At 37.9% G+C, this 20,753-nt stretch overlaps 1 protein-coding gene and 1 gene segment (V, D, J or C); one reads left to right on the plus strand and one right to left on the minus strand.

Annotated features, from left to right (window-relative positions):
* LOC309490514 (Ig kappa chain V region Mem5-like) overlaps positions 1-20,753 on the plus strand; it is a 243,030-nt gene that overhangs the window by 131,118 nt on the left and 91,159 nt on the right.
* On the minus strand, positions 7,916-20,675 carry LOC309490471 (uncharacterized protein). 3 transcript variants are annotated; one of them, XM_082159664.1, is made up of 11 exons: positions 20,385-20,675; positions 18,564-18,608; positions 14,487-14,670; positions 14,274-14,376; positions 14,103-14,183; positions 13,904-14,023; positions 13,104-13,801; positions 12,893-12,996; positions 9,184-9,279; positions 8,584-8,743; positions 7,916-8,059 (listed from the first exon to the last, which is right to left on the minus strand). In XM_082159664.1, exons 1-11 carry the CDS (start codon positions 20,445-20,447, stop codon positions 7,926-7,928), a joined length of 1,788 nt encoding a protein of 595 aa, XP_082015790.1. In that variant the 5' UTR covers positions 20,448-20,675; the 3' UTR covers positions 7,916-7,925. The 3 variants fall into 3 exon arrangements, with proteins under 3 accessions (XP_082015790.1, XP_082015791.1, XP_082015792.1); XM_082159665.1 differs by having other exon boundaries at positions 18,573-18,608; positions 20,385-20,674; XM_082159666.1 differs by having other exon boundaries at positions 18,535-20,672.

Consider the following 20,753-nt stretch of genomic DNA (forward strand, 5'->3'; position numbering starts at 1 on the left):
GCCTACTGCTAGTAGCACCACGCTGGCCGAGTCGATTCTGGTTTGCGGACCTGATTCATCTCCTCGACGGCCCTCCCTTAGAGATCTCGATCAGAAGAGACCTTCTGTCTCAGGCCGGGGGCACTATATTTCACCCCCGGCCAGAGATTTGGAAGTTATGGGTGTGGCCCCTGAGGGGGCACAACTCTTAGAGAGTGGTCTCTCATCCGAGGTTGTGGAGACCATTCTTAGCTCCAGAGCTCCAGCTACGAGGAAACTTTATTTACTCAAATGGAATGTATTTACTTGGTGTCCCCAGCAGCAGTGTGACCCAGTCCACTGTTCTGTTGGGTCAGTACTTGTTTTTACAGGAACGCTTCTCATCAGGTCTATGTCCTTCCACCTTAAAGGTTTACGTGGTAGCTATTGCGGCTTTCCACGCCCCGGTGGGGGTTACATCCCTGGGTAGAGACCCACTCATTACTCATTTTCTTCGTGGCACGTTGACGTTGAGACCTGCAACACGCACTAGGGTGCTGGCCTGGGACCTTGCAATAGTATTAGAAGGCCTTTCTAGGGCTCCATTTGAATCCCTAGACTCAGTCTCAGAGAAGTTTCTCACATTTAAGACTATATTTCTTCTTGCTATTTCATTCCTTTTAAAGAGTCGGAGACCTTCAGGCCCTCTCGGTTTCTCCCACCTGCCTTGAATTTGCACCTGGGATGGTCAAAGCTTTTCTCTTCCCTAAGCAGGGATACGTCCCTAAGGTACCGACCAATATTCTGAGGCCTATTGTGCTACAGGCTTTCTGTCCTCTTCCATTTACATCTTTGGACCAGGAAAAGTTGAACTTTTTGTGTCCAGTGCGAGCATTGGATACTTATGTTCATCGGACTTCTTCCTGGAGGAAGTCCGACCAATTATTTGTCTGTTTCGGATCACCTAGTGTTACGAACCCATCAAATTATTTATGGATCGGCATAACATATAAAAGACCACAGAGATTCGATGACAGTGTAAATAAATAATTTTAATTAAATGATACGCCTTAGCGTACGCAGAGCATGGTGGCAAAAATAAACATAACAAAAACAAAAGAAAACCCTGACCCATACTATTCTTCAAAGCGGATGAAACTTGCCTGCCTCCCGTTCAAAACAAAAGACAGAGTTTGTGTGAGTCTTCCGGGTCCTCTTTCTCCTGCTCTCCACTAATCTATACTAAATAATATGAAAAACCCATCACCAGTTACCACCAGCTGTAAAAAATACAATAAACTAACAAACAATAATCCCATATCGGGATCGTGCTTGTGAAACCAACATTGAACCAAGCTCTAAACAAGTTCAAAGGAAGCAGCAGGCCGAGCACGCGTCGGAGCTTGTGCTCCGCCTGCTACCAGGAGCAGATGGGAAGTGAGAGAGAGCCCACGGTCTCCAGACTGGGCGTCTTTAAAGCAGTTGCCCCGCCCACAATCACAGCCGGCGGGACCTCACGTGATCTGTATAGGAAATTAAAAACAGATAGAAATAAACCGCACTCAGCAGCAGGTAACCGTGGCCATTTAGCAACGTAACACCTAGGTTAGGTCTTCCTGCTTCTAAGCAGACTATGAGCAAATGGATAGTTGAGGCTATCTCTCTTGCCTATGAGTCATCTGACCTTCCGTGTCCTTTGGAGGTTAGAGCTCATTCTACTAGGAGTATGGCGACCTCTAAAGCCTTGTTATCTGGGGCCTCTTTTCAAGACGTCTGTGATGCGGCAGGCTGATCCTCACCGCTCACATTCGTCAGATTTTATAGCCTAGATCTGGACGCTACTCCAGGGTCTCAGGTTCTTAATGCTTGATGTATTAGTTCTGTTCAGGCTGACACTCAGGTTCTTGAAATTATGGCGATTTGGGTATTCTCGTTCCCAAAAGCGTCATCGACGCATTGCGAGTTCCTCGATGGGGAACGTCTCGGTTACGACTGTAACCTTAGTTCCCCGAGAAGGGAACGAGACGCCATTGGACTAGTTGACATAGATGCTTCAGACGCAATCACGCAGGAGGTGTATCATCAACGCATCGTCTCGTTCCCTTCTCGGGGAACTAAGGTTACACTTGTAAACCGAGACGTTTTATATGATCAGCACACGCTTCACTCTGCATGTGTTTATAGCTCTAAGAACTGAACATGACATGATCAAGAGCTCTTCTTCATCAACCAACAAACATGACTTTCAGCATAATCTCCCTCTTGACTCTGGCAGCGTTTAGTTCAGGTTTGAATAATGATTTATGATTGTATTTCCCACCATCAGTGGAGTCCAGACTGAAGATACAGGAGATTATTACTGTCAGAGTTTACACTACATCAACAGTAAATATGTGTTCACACAGTGATAAAAAGTTGTACAAAAATCTGTTTATGAAGAGAATGAGTCAGTGTTTCAATATGATCATCATGTTTTAGTTGTAATATATGATTCCTGTCAATCAAACTGAACAGACTGCATTCAGTCACTTCTGCTGTCTGGACGTGATGCTTTCCATTTGAGACACAGGACCTTTTATAAATTAATCATGTATTAATTTTGATTTTCATAACATTTTCATATATATTTACACCATTGCCTATAAATGTAATGATTATGTAACAATTAGTGTCAGAACAACTGATTCTTGATCTTGATCTTTTTTAGGATATTTTTATATAATAAAGTTTTTAATCCCCTATGAATATAATGATCAGTTTGTCTGCGCTGCTTCACTAAAGCAGAAGTGAAAGTGTTCCAGTCCAGATGATGTAACCAATCAGAGAGTGAGACTGAAACCCCATTTGCATTGTCAGGGTGGAGTGATTGTGATCCTCTCAGAATAGAGCAGCTCTGTCTCCAGAGACCATGTTCAAACCCCAAGAGCTTTATTTGACATTTACTGCTACATCAACCTTCTGAAAAGCACCTGCATCTTCATCTGTTAGTTGAATGATGTTGTCAGACACAAAGTGAACTTGTTGAGAAGCTTTATTGAATGTTGCAGCAAACACAGCAGATTGAAAGATCACACACATAGACACACACACACACACACTCTCTCTTTCAGTATTGAGTTGTAAATCACTACAGCTGCAGCACTAGACTCATGTGAATCCTGCCTGACACAGGACACTCAGATACGGCTCATCTTCAGGAGAGAAACATCAGCACTCAGAGCTCTTGTGGAACGAGACCTCATGAGGAGCTCCATCATGTGTTACTCTGCAGACGTACAGCTCTCCCGCTTCCCAGCGTGCTTTGCTGAGGGTCAGGACGCTACTGCGGCTGTAGCGGCCGTCCTGCTGGCTCTCTGCGCTGGTCAGAACCCCCTCGGTGACCTCTGACCCGTCCAGTGTCCAGCTCACCAGCGCCCCCTGTGGAGAGTAAGAGCTGAGCAGGCAGAGCAGTGCGGCTGAGTCTCCAGAGATCTGCAGAGAAGAGGGCGGCAGCAGAGACACTGAGGGCTTCACTGTGGGACCAGCTGCAGGAGACAAACACAACACATTCACACACACACAACACACACACACACACACACACACACACACACACACACACACACACACACACAACACACTTTGTTTAAAGCTTTCATACATATTGCATTATAAGTTGAATGCATTAATTATGCACTGCTATATACATTAAAATGCATGTATGATCTAATCAATAAGTGTAACAGCAGTTATAACACATATTATCTATTATCAGGCCGATCTGACTGCTTTAATTCCAGCAATTATTCACTCTGAACATTAATATCTTACATTTTGAGATATTCACCTGAACTGAAAATGTAACTCAATTTCAAACAGAGTTAAAACACAATTGAATCATACAGAATGAACAAAACACTGAATTATAAGCACAACATGAGCAAAAGAGATTCAGTATCATTGACTGAACTACAGAAAGAAGCAACATTTACATTCTGATGTCAAATCTCTTTTTTCCATGTATGATTTCTACAATAAAAGATGAACTAAATATGAACTCAGTGTAGAAATAAATGAAGGAAAGACAAACCTGTAATAAACTGATTAAACTCATAGTGAGACACAGTGTGGAAATATGTTTAGAATTTATTTCATTTTTTTATTATATTTTTTTTGTTGAAAGGAATAATGTTATTCTTATAATAATATCATTGTTTTAGATTAAATAATTACACAAAAATATCAGTGACACTTTAAAGCCTTTATACATATTGCATTATAAAAAGTACTTTTAATGCATTAATTATATATTGTTTTACACATTATGATGCATGTATAATCTCATCAATAATTGTAACCAAGGTTTTAACATATTATAATATTATCTATTCATTGTTACACCTCCAAAAAATTATAATGCATTAAAACTCATGACAAACAACCAATTCTAGATGTAACAATGAATTTGCAAATATTATAAAACATTTTTACTTTGGTTACAGTTATTTATGAAAACATATATGACATTTTAACATACGCTATTGATACCTTTATAATGCATTATATATAAAGGATTTAAGTAAAGTGTCGCCACAATATCTAATAATCATTATTATTAATAAATGTTGTTCTTTTTTCAACTGTAAAACACTTTCTGAAATTAAAATTGTGTATTTTTTTTAAAATATGTAATTAAATAGACTTACCGATCACCAGTTTAGTTCCTCCACCGAATGTGAGCCACAGTGATACAATCTAATGAAACGCTCGTACAAAAACCTCTATTCCACTCGAGTGAACACACACTCCAGCAGAGAGAGAGAAACAACACTTCAACACACTGATATTAGAAGATCCTCAGCTCTTCTCAACACTCACTCATTCAGATTTGACTAAATGCTTTCTGATATAACACTGTTTAAAGAAATATATTTGATGAGCTGTGACCTATGAGGTGACCTTTGACCTCTTTGATCATGGATGATGTTGTGGAGTTTCTCATAATGATGCTTCTGTTCTTCATATGCAGATCAATCATCATGATTCACAGAAAAACCTGCAGCTTCAAATAAATGAATCAATAATTCTGAACATTTCAGATGCACATTGTTTAATATATAATGACCTGATTATGAGTCCTGATGAACTTCATGCATGTGGAAAATGTGGGGGAAAAAAAGTCATGATAATATTTCCCAGAGAGCAACATGTCAACATTGATTCCAAAGACCATAATGGACTTTTTTTTATTTATTATTACTCTCAATATAGTAAAACTGATTTATTTAGTTCTTGATTTCTCATTGTTAACATGCTTTTAAAGGTGTAGCACAGAACTGAACTCATAACTAAATAATTATGGCGTTTGACACATACTGTATGTTTAAAATGATCTACATTCATGATTCTCCAGTCATTTCAGTGGCCTAGAAATATCTTCGTTGATCCCTCTTTATGGTGTCCATCATGTTGAGATCACATGACTGAATTCTGCTCACTTTATCTTGGTAGCAAATTATCAGAAACATTCACTTGATGTAAATGAAACTGCAAGACAGTGAATAGATTATTTCTACAGCGGCTCTGAAAACTGAAAATGTTCCATCCACACTGAAAGACGTCAATATAAAGAACCCTAATTATCAGCCAAACAAAATATTTCACAAATAATCACTAAATGGTTCAATAACATTATTCTGAGAGTAAAATCTCCTATGTAGAGTTTATGAGTTTGTTATCAGCACAAGCTGTTGTAAATCCTGCCCACTTCTTTGCATTGTCAGCACATGCTTCAGTGCTCTGAGAGTGTTTATAGTGCTGTGAGTTTAACACTTCATGACTGAGAGCAGAACACAATCTTCATCATCACACAAGACTAAACTACAGCAATGAACACAATCAACATCTTCATCTGGACCATTGCACTGTTTATTCAAGGTTTGTGTAATACAGTTTTTACAATAAATATTAGTTCTCTTAACATGTGAAATGTATATATTTATAATATACTGTATATCGTCATATATATCATTTACATTTTTGTTTGTGTTTTCTTTCAGAGTGTAGAGGACAGATCACTGTAACTCAGAGTCCATCAATACCAGCAGTTCAACCAGGAGAAGAAGTCAGAATAAACTGTAAAACCAGCAGTGATGTGGCTTTATATAGTAGGAGTGGTAATCAATATTACTTAGCCTGGTACTCACAGAAACCTGGAGAAGCTCCTAAACTCCTCATATATGTGACATCAACCCGTTATACTGGAACTCCATCTAGATTCAGTGGAACAGCAAATACTGGACGAGATTTTACTCTGACCATCAGTGGAGTCCAGACTGAAGATACAGGAGATTATTGCTGTCAGAGTTATCACAGCAGTGGTAATGGTGTGTTCACACAGTGATAAAGAGTCGTACAAAAACCTCTGTCAGTCAGACGTCACAGTGACTGCACTGATACAGCTGAGAGAAACTGCAGCTGCTGATGGAGGATCACAAACTACACAATATCAATGTTTAGTTCAAAGTTTCTAAAGACTAATGAATTCATTGAGTAAATATACATTTATCAGTAGTAATATATTTGATATGAAATAAGAGTTAGTGCTGATATTGATTATGGCACTGGGATGTTTTATTGTCAGTGTTTCAGATCACAGTATGAGAGCGATGCGGAGTGAAGCAGAAACACCAGTTGTTTTTAATGTGTTTTCTCACTCCAGGATTGATCTCAGTGGTTTCTTTCATCAGTGGTCGTGGAAAAATATACACACTAACTAATGAGATTTGGTCTGAAAGGAAAGTTAGAAAGTTGTTGCTTATAGAGCTGTTATATAAAGTAATGTCACATTCACAGTCGTGCTGCTCTTCATGTCTATGGTAGAATCACAGGCGTGCTGATATTCAGTATAACGGCACTCTTGATCATGTGACACTGCTTACATGTGGCAGGAGGAAAGAAAAAAACAGCACAACACCTTCACACATTTAAAGACGACTTCAGCAAGGGCATTTAACCCTAATATAAATATGGTAGTGTTTATTTGATCACAGTTTTTTTTTTTTTTCAATTGCTAACAAGCATTGTTTAATACTAAAGCCTCATTTTCAAAACTCTTCATTCAGTCTGCATTACCAACATGAATCTTGGCCAAAGATTGAGACGACCTCATCTAACCTCCTCCCAGTAAGACTGAGATGGGCAACCCGTACCCATCACTCTCACGCCATGGTGGACTCAGGAGCAGAAGGTAATTTTATGGACCAACACTTTGCTCACAAATTCCACGTTCCCATCACGCCACTTAAAGACCAGATTTCCATCAACGCACTCAATGGACAAAGACTTCCCAACATTTCTTTCACTACTGGTCCCATCACACTCATCACCTCTGGAAATCACACTGAAATAACTAAATTTTTTCTCATGGACTCCCCCTTGCACCCATAGTTCTGGGTCATCCCTGGTTAACCAAGCACAACCCCAGAGTGGACTGGGGACAGAACTCCATTTTGGCCTGGAGTGATCGTTGTCATGAGTCTTGTCTTGTGTCTGCCTGTTCGTCTGTGTCTGGTTCTGTGTTTCAGGAGGAGGCAGTGGATTTGTCTAACGTGCCCGTTGAGTACCTCGACCTGAAGGAAGTGTTTAGTAAGTCCTGTGCTGCTTCTCTTCCTCCGCATCGACCCTATGACTTATTTTGTACATTCGAAGTGTAACATCTTATTACAACCCGTAAAAGTGCATATCATTTCAAAATGTTCAAGCTTACATACTTTAGTAATGCACAAGCCAAAAAAAGAAAAGAAAGGACAGCTAGAGTTGTGCAACTGTGTGAACGCTATAGAACTAGCCTACCTAACTAAATGAATCTAAAAGGAATCTAGAACTGAAATTTTAACATTATAATCTAATTTACTCTAAACAAACTCTAAACAAATTAAAACAATTTACACATCAGAATGTGCGTGTGTGGGAGAAAGTGATCCTATTTAGGCCTCTTTTTTCCTTAAGCGCTCTCTCCTTCCTCCATCTCGATCAGGAGCAAGCTGAAGCCATCTTTGAATGGTTGATTCAATCTCCTGATCGGTGGCATGTTGTGTGAGGCGATTTTTTCTCACAGCAGCTAAAAGACAAAATACTAAATTATTAATAAAAAATTAACATACATATAGAAACATTCATCCACCTACTGTACATAAATGTAGGTAACAAATTAAAATAAGGTTGCTTTGGTTACATTTTATACAGGAAATGATTGCTTATGTGGCACTATTGATTGGCTAACTGGCTTGTCAGACTTTGACAACAGTATTTTGACAAACAAGACCATTTTAGCAAACAAAAACCTTAAAAATGTTTATGGGAACTGTGGTGTAAACAGTAACCAATGAACGGTTGAAATACTGATAATGTAACGCATTCAAAGCATAACATCTTATTTTCACCTAAAAAAAATGCATGTAATAATCTTAAACAGTTGCTTACTTATTGCATTGGTCAATTTAAACTTTATATTATGATACAGTTTTAAAATAACAGTTGTAGAAATTGAAGTACTGGGCATACAAAAAAATGTTTTAGACTGTACAACTTTAAATTAATTAGATTTAAAAAAGAAAAAAGTGGTTATGCTCACAACAGACTTACCAAGAACAATGTTTCGTAACTGCAAGCTTTTAAAGCTGATCTTCCCATTAACACCACGCATATTTATATTCTTGGCCAGGGAGTTTGTGATTGTTGCTGTCATTATTCTCCAAACTCCATCTCTGGTGTCTGTCCCACCTTTCATTGCCAACATGCTTATCTGTGAATTAACATTTATTTTATTAATTGTTAAAATAAAATGCCAATTATCCACTAAAGGGATAGTTCAACCAAAAATGTAAATTCTGCCATCATTTCCTCACCTCCACTTGTTCCATACCTGTATGAGTTTCTTTCTTTTGTTGAACACAGCAGAATTTGTTTTAAATGTTAACCAGACAGTAGGTGGTAACCACTGGCTTCCATAATATATATATATATTTTTTTTTTTACCAATGTTACCTTTGACTGTCTGGTTACCAAAATTCCTCAAAATGTCTTCTTTGTGTTCATCAAAAGAAACCAACTCATCCAAGCTTAAGTTTTAATTTTCAGTTTTGTTTGAACTTCCTTTAAAAAACAACATACAAAAAAAATTATATATATATTCCTTTAGTAAGCCTAAACAAAACATATATGTCTTGAATATAACTGACTTACCAATTGCTTTTGAAAGTCAGGAAATTTTCTCAATCGCTCCTCCAAGTTTTGCAGAGACTGAAGATCAGCTACTGGCAGTAGGTTTGCTTCAAGGCCTATTAGTTGGGGGCCTTAAGCACATAAATAGGTAATTTCGCGCAAATTCATCTAAAAGCGCCAGATTTGGCACAGATGTAGCTCAGGTCACACCGAAATGATTTAGCTAGGGCGCCGGAGCCAGCGACCCTCGGGGCCAAGATGGCGGCCAAATCCAATATGGCCGCCGCCCGAAAAGGGTCCCGGCTTTAACTTTTGAACCACATGAGTTACAAATACAAACTTGATGTCTATTTTACCTTCTTTGACCATGGGAAACCCATAGGAATACTTACATTTATAATTGGGTATATCAGGACCCCCCAAATTCCCTAAATTCAATATGGCTGCCGTCCAAAAAACGGTTTTGACTACAAATTTTGAACCAAATGCGCTACAAATGAGGATATGGTGTCTATGTTATGTTTATTGACCACAGGAAGTCCATTGGCATATTTATATTTATGCTTGTGTAAGTCTGGAACCTGTATTCTTTTCAAGACTGTGGTTGAAAATCCCTTTTTTTTTTTACCACAACTTTGAAGGTTATTCTCAATGTTGATTCATTTCCTTATAGAAGTTAAATGGTTTTCAGTTTGCCACAGGTGAATACATTTCAAAGTGTAATCATATAAGAAAAAATTAGACACAATTAATATTGCAAGGCAATATTTATATTATGTCAAATTGTTAAAATAATAATATAGTCAATTTTTCCAAAACTCTTAAAGGTTTGCTTAGCATAACAAAAAAACAGCAATAACATAAAAAACAACAGTGAATTCTCATGGTCTCTCACATGAATTATCATTATCACTCACAATCACCGGATCTCTCATTGTCTTCACCATCATTGTTTGTACAAGCACCCTCACATGCACATATAGAAGTGCAACGAACTCCGGCTTTACAGCACTTACAGTGCCCTCTACATGCTGTCTTGCAGCCACAGTGGAGGAGAATGGTGCAGGCTTTACTGGCGTCTCTGAGATTAGTCCAGTAAGGTTCCCAAGTCTTGCTCGTAGAGTCCCGAAACCATCCCCATGCATTAAACTCTGGGATATCTTGCTGGACAGCGGTTGCCTGATTCCAGTAGAAGCTGGCCTGCAGAAGTGCTCTTTTGATGTGCTGAATCAATGCAGCTTGGGTGGGTGGCAGGTTCTCGAGAGACTTGGTACCATTCGAGAAAAGGTGATGTCTAGCTTCATCTACACGGCTGGAACCACAGCTCTTGCTGTACATGATGAGCTCATGTGACAGATTCATAGCTCATGGTCCAAATGGTCCAGCCAACTACTGAAAAAACATTCCATGACTACGTTAACACCAATATTGCTGGGTTTGTGAGGTCACACATGAGCTATGAATCTGTCACGTGATTGGATATTGTGTTTGATACATATCCAGAGGAGAACCTCAAAACACAAACTCACCAACGCAGAGGAACCAGATCAAGAACTAAAGTAGATGGGAGAACTCCAATTCCAAAACGTAACTGGATATATCTATTATATATATACTGGATATATTGTTATATATCTAACTATTTGGATATATCAGTGAAGAGATAACCAAGCATGGCATGTCAGGTAAACTCCTCCTTTCCACCAAGAAAGATGCTCTACTCTCCAACAGACCAGGGTATGACATGTCTGCCCTTCAGCCTTGTAATCATCCAGAAGCAGATACAAGAATAATCCTGCATCTTGCACATGCTGGGGCCAATGGCCATAAAAAGGCATTTGTCCGGACTGTCGACAGCGATGTTGTCATCCTTGCCATCCGCTTCTTCAACACACTCAGCCTCACAGAGCTCTGGATCGGCTTTGCAGGTGGAAAAAACTATAGGGACATTCCTGCTCATGAAATCAGCAAGGATCTTGGTCCCCAGAAGTCACTAGCCTTACCACTCTTCCACGCTTTAACAGGCTGTGACACAACCTCAGCCTTCCTGTGCCATGGGAAAAAGAGTGCATGGGCAGCTTGGGAGGCAACACCAGATCTCACAGAATCTCTGGTTACCCTCACCTTGGAGCCTGAACAGATCAACAATGACGTCCATGTCCAAAGACTGGAGCGTATGGTCGTCATCATGTACAGCAAGAGCTGTGGTGCCAGCCGTGTAGATGAAGCTAGACATCACCTTTTCTCGAATGGTACCAAGTCTCTCGAGAACCTGCCACCCACCCAAGCTGCATTGATTCAGCACATCAAAAGAGCACTGCTGCAGGCCAGCTTCTACTGGAATCAGGCAACCGCTGTCCAGCAAGATATCCCAGAGTTTAATGCATGGGGATGGTTTCGGGACTCTACGAGCAAGACTTGGGAACCTTACTGGACTAATCTCGGAGACGCCAGTAAAGCCTGTACCATTCTCCTCCACTGTGGCTGCAAGACAGCATGTAGAGGGCACTGTAAGTGCTGTAAAGCCGGAGTTCGTTGCACTTCTATATGTGCATGTGAGGGTGCTTGTACAAACAATGATGGTGAAGACAATGAGAGATCCGGTGATTGTGAGTGATAATGATAATTCATGTGAGAGACCATAAGAATTCACTGTTGTTTTTTATGTTATTGCTGTTTTTTTGTTATGCTAAGCAAACCTTTAAGAGTTTTGGAAAAATTGACTATATTATTATTTTAACAATTTAACATAATATAAATATTGCCTTGCAATAATAATTGTGTCTTATTCTTTCTTATATGATTACACTTTGAAATGTATTCTGTGGTACACTGAAAACCATTTCACTTTTATAAGGAAATGAATCAACATTGAGAATAACCTTCAAAGTTGTGGTAAAAAAAAGGATTTTCAACCACAGTCTTGAAAAGAATACAGGTTCCAGACTTACACAAGCATAAATATAAATATGCCAATGGACTTCCTGTGGTCAATAAACATAACATAGACACCATATCCTCATTTGTAGCGCATTTGGTTCAAAATTTGTAGTCAAAACCGTTTTTCGGACAGCGGCCATATTGAATTTAGGGAATTTGGGGGGTCCTGATATACCCAATTATAAATGTAAGTATTCCTATGGGTTTCCCATGGTCAAAGAAGGTAAAATAGACATCAAGTTTGTATTTGTATCTCATCTGGCTCAAAAGCTATAGCCGAAACCCTTTCAGGCGGCGGCCATATTGGATTTGGCCGCCATCTTGGTCTCAGGGACCATTGGCTCGGGCGCCCTGGCTAAATCATTTCAGTATCCCCTCAGCTACATCTGTGCCAAATTTGGTGCTTGTAGATGAATTTGCGCGAACAATGGTGTGTAAGGCCCCATACTACAGCCCAAACTGCTTTTTTGGACAGCAGCCATATTGGAATTGGAGGATCGAGGGGTCCAGATATACTGGGTCATAAATATAAACATTCCTATGTGTTTCTCATGATCAATTAAGCTGAAAAACATATCAAGTTTGTATTTGTAACTCATGTGGTTCAAAAGTTAAAGCCGGAACCCTTTTCGGGCGGCGGCCATATTGGATTTGGCCGCCATCTTGGCCCCGAGGGTCGCTGGCTCCGGCGCCCTAGCTAAATCATTTCGGTATGACCTGAGCTACATCTGTGCCAAATCTGGCGCTTTTAGATTAATTTGCGCGAAAATGTGCTTAAGGCCCCCAACTATATGTCTTCTTCACTGACAGATTTTAGACCCTGAACTGTCCTATAGATTATCTTCATTTGGTCCATCATGATCTCTTGATTTGTGAAAATGTTACGCAGGAGGGCTGAAACAAAAGCAATAAACTGAAATAAACCCCCTAAGTCCATATGGTACACAATATGTAAAAGTAGTATACGATAGTATTACATTACCCAATAAACAAATACTTACAAGTATCAAGAACAGCTTGATGTCTTGATAGTCCTTGTGACTGGTGGTAAACAATCCCTCTCTGACGCCGATCAGGGGAAGTGGAGCTTCTTTGCAGTGGGTCAGGGGGAGAGTGACTTCTCTGAAAAGGGTCAGGGAGAGTATAATCTGTCTCAAACAAGTCAGGAGAAATGCAGCTTCTCTGAAGCGGGTCAGGGGAAGTGTTGCTTCTTTGAAACGGGTCATCATTTGCATGGTTTCTTTGAAGCAGGTCAGGGGAAGTGTGGACTTTCTGAAACAGCTCAGCAGTTTTGTGGCTTCTCTGAAGCGGATCAGGGGAATTGCGGCCTCTCTGAAATGAGTCTGAAGTTTTGTGGCCTCTTCGAAGTGGATCAGAGGAAGTGTGGACCTTCTGAAACGGCTCAGCAGTTGCACTATTTCTCTGTCGTGAATCAGGGGAAGCATGGCATCTCTGAAGCAGGTCAGGTGGAGTGCAATCATTGTCAGACAAGTTGGGAGAAGTACAGCTTGTGTGGAATCTCTGAAGCTGTTTAGGAGAAGTGTGGCTTCTCTGAAGCGGGTCAGGGTTAATGCGGCTCCTCTCAAGTGGATCAGCAGTTGCATGGTTTCTTCGAGACTGGTCAGAATGTGTGTGGGTCATCTTAGGTACATTAGTCGAAGTATGATGACTTTGGGAATTAGGAGGGATATTTGGTAAACTATGTGGGGGTTTAAAGAAAGTTAGAACAGAGCATTTTAGGCATTTTCACAAGTTAAATTAATAAATTACCTTACTCAAAATAACAACTTATACTGCTTACAATTTTGTTGGCTTAGATTTGGTCAACACAGACTTCTGAGTAGATCCAGTCTTCTGCATCCTTTGGGAGTCAGAAGAAAATGAGTGAAAGATCTTCGGAGCTCTAGGCAGTTCTTCTTTTCTGTTCAGAGAAAGAGAAAGAAGCTATATGTCGTGTAAGAAATAAGTAAACAACAAAAAGAAAATTTATGGAAATGTACCTTTTCTTTGCATTATCTTTTGACTGATCAACACTGATTTCTTCATCCTCATCTTCTCCAGGAAAAAGTAGGTTCTTTGGCCTAAAGAATCACTTTGTTACTTACATTTCTGCCACATTTTACAATACACTGACTAAATATAATCATAGATTACAAATAAAGACAACTTACATTCTTCTTCGTTTGGGTTTAATTGGGGAATCCTCCCCATCTGTTGCAAGGTCTGTGTGTTCGACAGCTTCAGGTAGTTTTAATCTTGCCTCACTGTAACTGTCTACAAAAGATTACAATAATTATATATATATATATATATATATATATATATATATATATGGCCAACGTATATGAAACATTTCAACACACAATCTATAATGTAATACTTACTCGATGTAAATATAATTCTGACCCTGTGTGGAGTCCATCCTTCCCCAGGTTGCTCCTTATTTTTTGTGGCTTTTACAACATCCACTTTATTTGGTGGCCACATACATTCATTTTCTTTGACCCAATTGGAAGGCAACACTTCTACTTCATTCGTTTTTTCAAAAATCACAATGTGATACATTGTCTAAACAAAATAAAATTGCAATTTAGTCATTTATATGCCTTTTCAAAATAATCTGTAGGAACACTTTTGAGTGGATAATGTGAGAAGAGAGACTATTTTTGCGAACTGTAATCGCACACAACATTTACCGCAGATACAAAGAAAGCAACAAAATATAAACTGCAGATTTACTGGACCCATAAACAACTGCATGCTACCAAAAAATGTTTAAGTATAATGTAAATCAATAGCTGGGCAATTCTTAGACTACGGGCACTTTCATGTCCTTTGATCATATTTTATAAAAAACATTTAATTTTGAAAAATTAACACTTTCATAGTTAAATTTACAATGAAAGTACTTTAGGAACTTTTTACCGGTAGTCTACGATGATTTTTTTACCTTTTTAAACATCATTATACATGCAAATATTGCTGTTTTGTGCTTGTCCCACACCCAGACTTCTGATCTTCAATAATGAAAAAGAAGTGTAAAAAAAATATTTATAAATTTTTTTTTAATATGACTGAATAAAGTATCAGTAAAAGAATCAAAACATAATTGAGGTATTTAAGGTCAGACAACTATTAATGTGATTTTATATACAAAATGTAGTTGTCCCACAGTATTGCCGTAATTTCCACCACAACACTGTAATGTCCCTTTAAAAAGTTTTTTTGAAAGATTGTTTGGATAGTTTCTATGGAGATGAACAATGACATCACAGCACATGTCTGACATGGAGGAGATTTTAAATTTATTCAGCAACTTGGAGAAGAAAACTCAAGGTAAATGTTGCTTGAAATGAAAATATTTTTATTGTATGTCCTTTCCAAACATGGCGTAACAATAAATGAGTTTGTAAATACATTTATTTTTTAACACAAATAGATGTATTTTGCATGCATGCAATGCTAACTACCAATTCATAGCTAATCTGTAATACTAGCTTGGATTTTTTTACAAAATACTGTAGGATTGTCATTTCCACCACCGTCATTTCCACCACATTACCTTCTTGGGTGGAAATGACAAAGGTGAGGTGGAAATGACATTTATGCTTACAAGGTGCAATTCATAGATTGAGTGGCTGCATATGAATATTTTATTATTATTAGATAATAACTTATCTTTTTAATAAAGTTTTATTACAATTAGAATGTTACAATTACAATTTATGCGTAACTTACATTTTTTTGTGACTATTTGTGGTTAAAGTTGTTTACAGTAAGACTGTAACTGTTCATCTGGTTATGGAACCAAACAGACTAATGGATAATGATTTGTTAAATGGGTTTCAAATAAATGTTTTCTGTTATTCTACATGGACGTCCATTCATTGTCATTTCCACAACACCCAGTCATTTCCACCACCTCATAACTTTTTAGAAAATATGTACAAAATTCGAATCACTCATTAAAAATGTCTGCATAGTTTATGGGATAATGTTCCACTTAATGTAATAACACAAGTAGTTATTTTTCTGAAATGTATCTAACCAATGCAATATTATATTTCAGGTTGTGGTGGATGTAAGCTTTGTGTTTGGGCCTCATGACAATTAATTTACTTAATCCACAAATCTATGGTAATTGCAATATAGGTATAAATTGGTAAAACTATGTGTGAAAGTGCTCTTACACTGTTAAGAAATTATGTATATCATAATAATTTTAAATAATAATCAAATATTTACATGTGATGGAAATGACATTTGTTCAGTGCGGATCGGAAAATATGTCAAAAAACACCAATTTGTCTTATAATGTAAGTGCGTTCTCTTATGGATCATTAAACTAGACTAGTTATATTTAACTGTTAGACTGTGACAATTTTGATTTGAACACTTTTTTTTACCTCAAGTTCACAAGGCCAAAAGTGCCCGTAGTTGAAGAACCACCCAGCTACCGTGTGGTTTGTTTAAATGCAGCAAAGGTATAACAACAAACTTGTCATGAAATGGCAGTCTGACATATTTTTGCACACTCCCCACTCTCTGAAAATGTTTCAGTGTCAAAGACAAGTTAGAAACCATGAAGATGTCCAACTCTGTAGAGTCAAAAGGGTATTCAAAGAATGATTCCTTGCATCTGTAGTCCCTACCGACAAAATATTCCACTCCCCTATCAACAATAATATTTTCAACCAACACAAACTTGTTCTTTATTTTGATGCAGGAATCTCTGTTTGTAGTTTTGATAACTGCACCATCCATGGACAACACTTTAAACTGTTTGACTTGTCCTGTGAAAAATTGTGGTACTGGCCCATTAGTATGTTCCGATTTATGATCTTTGGATGTCTTTGCATTAAGATTACAGTTGGAGCTGGCTTCATCAATTTCAGACAACCTGCGGATCACTTGTGTCAAAGGATTTCGAGGGCCTCTAACCAGTTTTTTAAGATGACCCAAGAAATTCTCATATGGAAAAGATGAAAATAAATCCAAATTACCATGGATTTTTACATCTTCACAAAGATGGACCAAACCATGAAAATTGTAAACTAAAAATTCTTGTCCATAAAGCTGACCAAAATGTTCAACAAAAGATACCAAAAGAGAATTGGCCAGATTGTTCATCGTCAAGCAATATTCTGAACTCAGTAATATGTGTACGCCAATTGACAAAAGCATGAAATTGTCATATATTTGAGACTTTAACACACCCTTCAGTACAACAGGTCCAGTGTACAGCAGGAACTGACGAAATTCTGAGGCCTTCCACCTATTTTTTTCAGCCAGTGTACGTGGTCTTCTAGTGAACTCAGAAGGTATGTAATCCCTCAAAGAAAGTAGTCTCTCTGAAATCAAGGAAGCTTGACTGCTTGACATACGACAACGCAGGGGTCCAGGAGGACCCATCCACAAATCAAGCAGACGCCTCATAACCCCTAAGCATACTAAGTGCATGTAATCATAAGGGAAGCTGGCAACCATGTCAATATTGAGGTCAGCTAAAGGTGAGTGTTCATGGTGGTGTTCTACATCTGTATTTTGTCTAAAGCATTCGTCCGTTCTACGCCTTGCACTTAAATCAGGAAATGTCATTCGATGTCCTATACGGACACCAATTTGGTGACACTTGTCACATCCATGGTATGCACAGTGTGATTTCACTCCTTTGACAAAGGCTCGGGCTGGGGTGTCACATACAACAGAGCAGATGTTCAAAAAGAACCTCTTTCCCTGAAAAACAAACCCACTGCTCAGTGACTTTAATTCACACACCAGATGTTGCAAATACTCTGACAAAGACTTTGGTTTAGTGTTGCCACAAAAAAGACCAATCAGCACTGGTTTCTCGCTGTACCCCTGCAACATACCAAGAATGGGCCAAAACTGAGTACTACTGCTTTTGAACAGGGGTAGGCCGTCAAAATTCAGCTGTAATTTAAATAAGTGTCTTTCTGGGACAACAGACCACACCTTATTCAACAGTCCATGAAACAAGCTTAGTATTCCAAAGTAGTGAAACATTCCACCTGATAGAGTTTCTATTTTGTATGCTGTTTTTGTTTTAAGTAATGTTCGCCCATCTTTTGGCAGAGAGGGATGGTGAACTTGTAAAATGCAGAGCAGGGCTGATAACGCAATCAGGGGAATGCTAAACTCAGTGGCCCAGTCAGCAAGAGAATCCTTCAAGTCATCAATAGTGTCACTGCATGCATCACTATGATCCATTTCCTCCTCATCAGACAGAAACCTATCCTTTGGAATCTGTTCATTCCCACTATCTCTGCTGCCCTGAAACTCCTCCTCAAACCATACAGAAGTTTCATCATTGAAGCTCTCTGCATAATTTAATTCAAACTCTTGCCTGCTACACTCACTATCTATTGTCTGTATTAGTTCATCAACTTTTTTTAATGCCCGTCTTCTCACATTGCTTCTCTCATTGTAACTCCAATTACCATCCATACCAACAGTCTGTCAAGTTTTCTTGCCCATGCACAGTCCTGTAAAAAAAAAAAAAAAAAAAAAATTAACATTGATTATGCCTCATCTATTCCAGATTTACCAATATAAGATATACTGTAGCTCTAAAAATCGTTTGTATTAATAATTTTTGTTAGATCATGGAAAGTGAGTGGTTTTAGGCCAGAGATTCCCATCTTTTTAAGTAACTTTAATTTCATTGTTTTTATCAATCAATTTATATCCACATCTAAATATTTTATATTTAATTATTTGGTAACACTTTACTTGAAGGGGTGTGCATAAGACTGACATGTCACATGTCATGAATATGAAGGAGGTTTTATGCATGTTTATGACAACTGTCATTAAGTGTCATTCGCTCAATTATGACATTTTTAATGCAAATATGACATTGTGTGAGATGTCTTTGTTATGGCAACTTGACATTACTAAGACAACAAAACCTGTCATAAACATGACATAGCAGATTAATGATCAAACTTAAGAAACCACTTAGCTTTATGAGTTAACATTTCATTAAACTGCCATGTGGTTGGTTTTGACATTGGCTGTCATGAAGCCATTATAACATTTTAATGACAAATTAAATTTGTACCACTGTAGTTGAGGTCAAGAAAAACATTCATGACACAGTTATAATGGCCTCATAACAGCCAATGTCAAAACTAACCACCTGACAGTTTAATGAAATGTTAACCCATAAAGCTAAGTGGTTTCTTAAGTTTGATAATTAATCTACTATGTCATTTTTATGACATATTTATGACAATTTATGTTGTCTTGGTAATGTCAAGTTGCCATAACAAAGACATCTCAAACAATGTCATATTTGCATTAAAAATGTCATAATTGAGCGAATGACACTTAATGACAGTTGTCATGAACATGCATAAGACCTCCTTCATATTTATGACATCTGCCATGTCATGATTATGAAGGTGTCATGTCAGTCATGCACACCCCTTCAAGTAAAGTGTTACCAATTATTTTAACCATAATTATTACATTCCCTTTAATTTCATAGGATAATACTAGCCACTTGTATGGTTGTTCTCCTGGTTCAGTTTTGCCATAAGTGGCCAATTGTTCATTGCATTCCTAGATGTGACCTCTAAACATTAGCCAGGTTGAGAACTGTTGTTTTAGACAACAAAAAAATTATGTGATCAATTTCATTCTTTCAATGTAGATATTTTAATAGTACAGTATAATTATTTTTCTCTCAATCGCCTACAAATATGGCACACATGGGAATGACTAGCAATACATGACTAGCAAAAAAAGAACTAAGCAGGCCTCTGTGATCACAAATAAAAAAACATGGAGCATGTCCTTTTCATGTGAAACAATGATTAATCCAGATTTGATTCACATGACTGATGCAAAATGCTAAAAAAAAAATAATAATAATAAATTGCTTTCTCATTGTTTTAAGAATGTTTAACTAAAACAAAAGTATCAGACATATAACGTTAGTTAAGTCAAAGATTAGATTTAGATATCATACAATCTGATTATTCAACCATTGAATCACTATATAAGTCAATTGCGGTTGCTGAATTTGCTTTTCATTTTAACAGTATTAACGTTACATTGTTCCGCACACATGAAGCACCGCGCCTCGGACATTCCGCAGGCCGGTCTATCGCACCCCGTTGGCATTATCATGTTCAGGGGCAGCTGAATCAGCTACCATATAGGAAAAAGTTAACTTCAATAAAGAAAAAAGTGGCATCCGAGTTTGAAATCAGGTATTTTAAAAAGCGCCAAAAAAGAGAGTGAACTTCACTTACCTGACCAGCGGTTGTCTGAGACGTCTTCTTCAACTTCAGCGGGAGAAATTTCAAACGACGCATCACGTGAACCTCATTCACCAACCAGAAAAGCTGCTGTTACCGTGGAGATCGCGCCAAAAAACAAAAACAATACTGCAGTGGTTTTAAATAAACTGTTATTTAGAAAAAATATATAGATATTAAGTTTTTAACATGATTTTGTGGTGCTTAAAATAAAAAAAGTATGGAAAACGTAGACTTGTATGTGGATTAGTGTTTTTTTATTTTTTTTTATTTATTACAAATTTATAAAAACAAATTAAAATAAATAATATAATAATAAAAAAAAAAACTAAATTATCATGTTAGGAAAATGTATATTTTTTA

Source organism: Leuciscus leuciscus (assembly GCF_965113295.1).
Source record: "Leuciscus leuciscus genome assembly, chromosome: 25".
In the NCBI taxonomy this organism is placed as follows: Eukaryota; Metazoa; Chordata; class Actinopteri; order Cypriniformes; family Leuciscidae; genus Leuciscus; species Leuciscus leuciscus.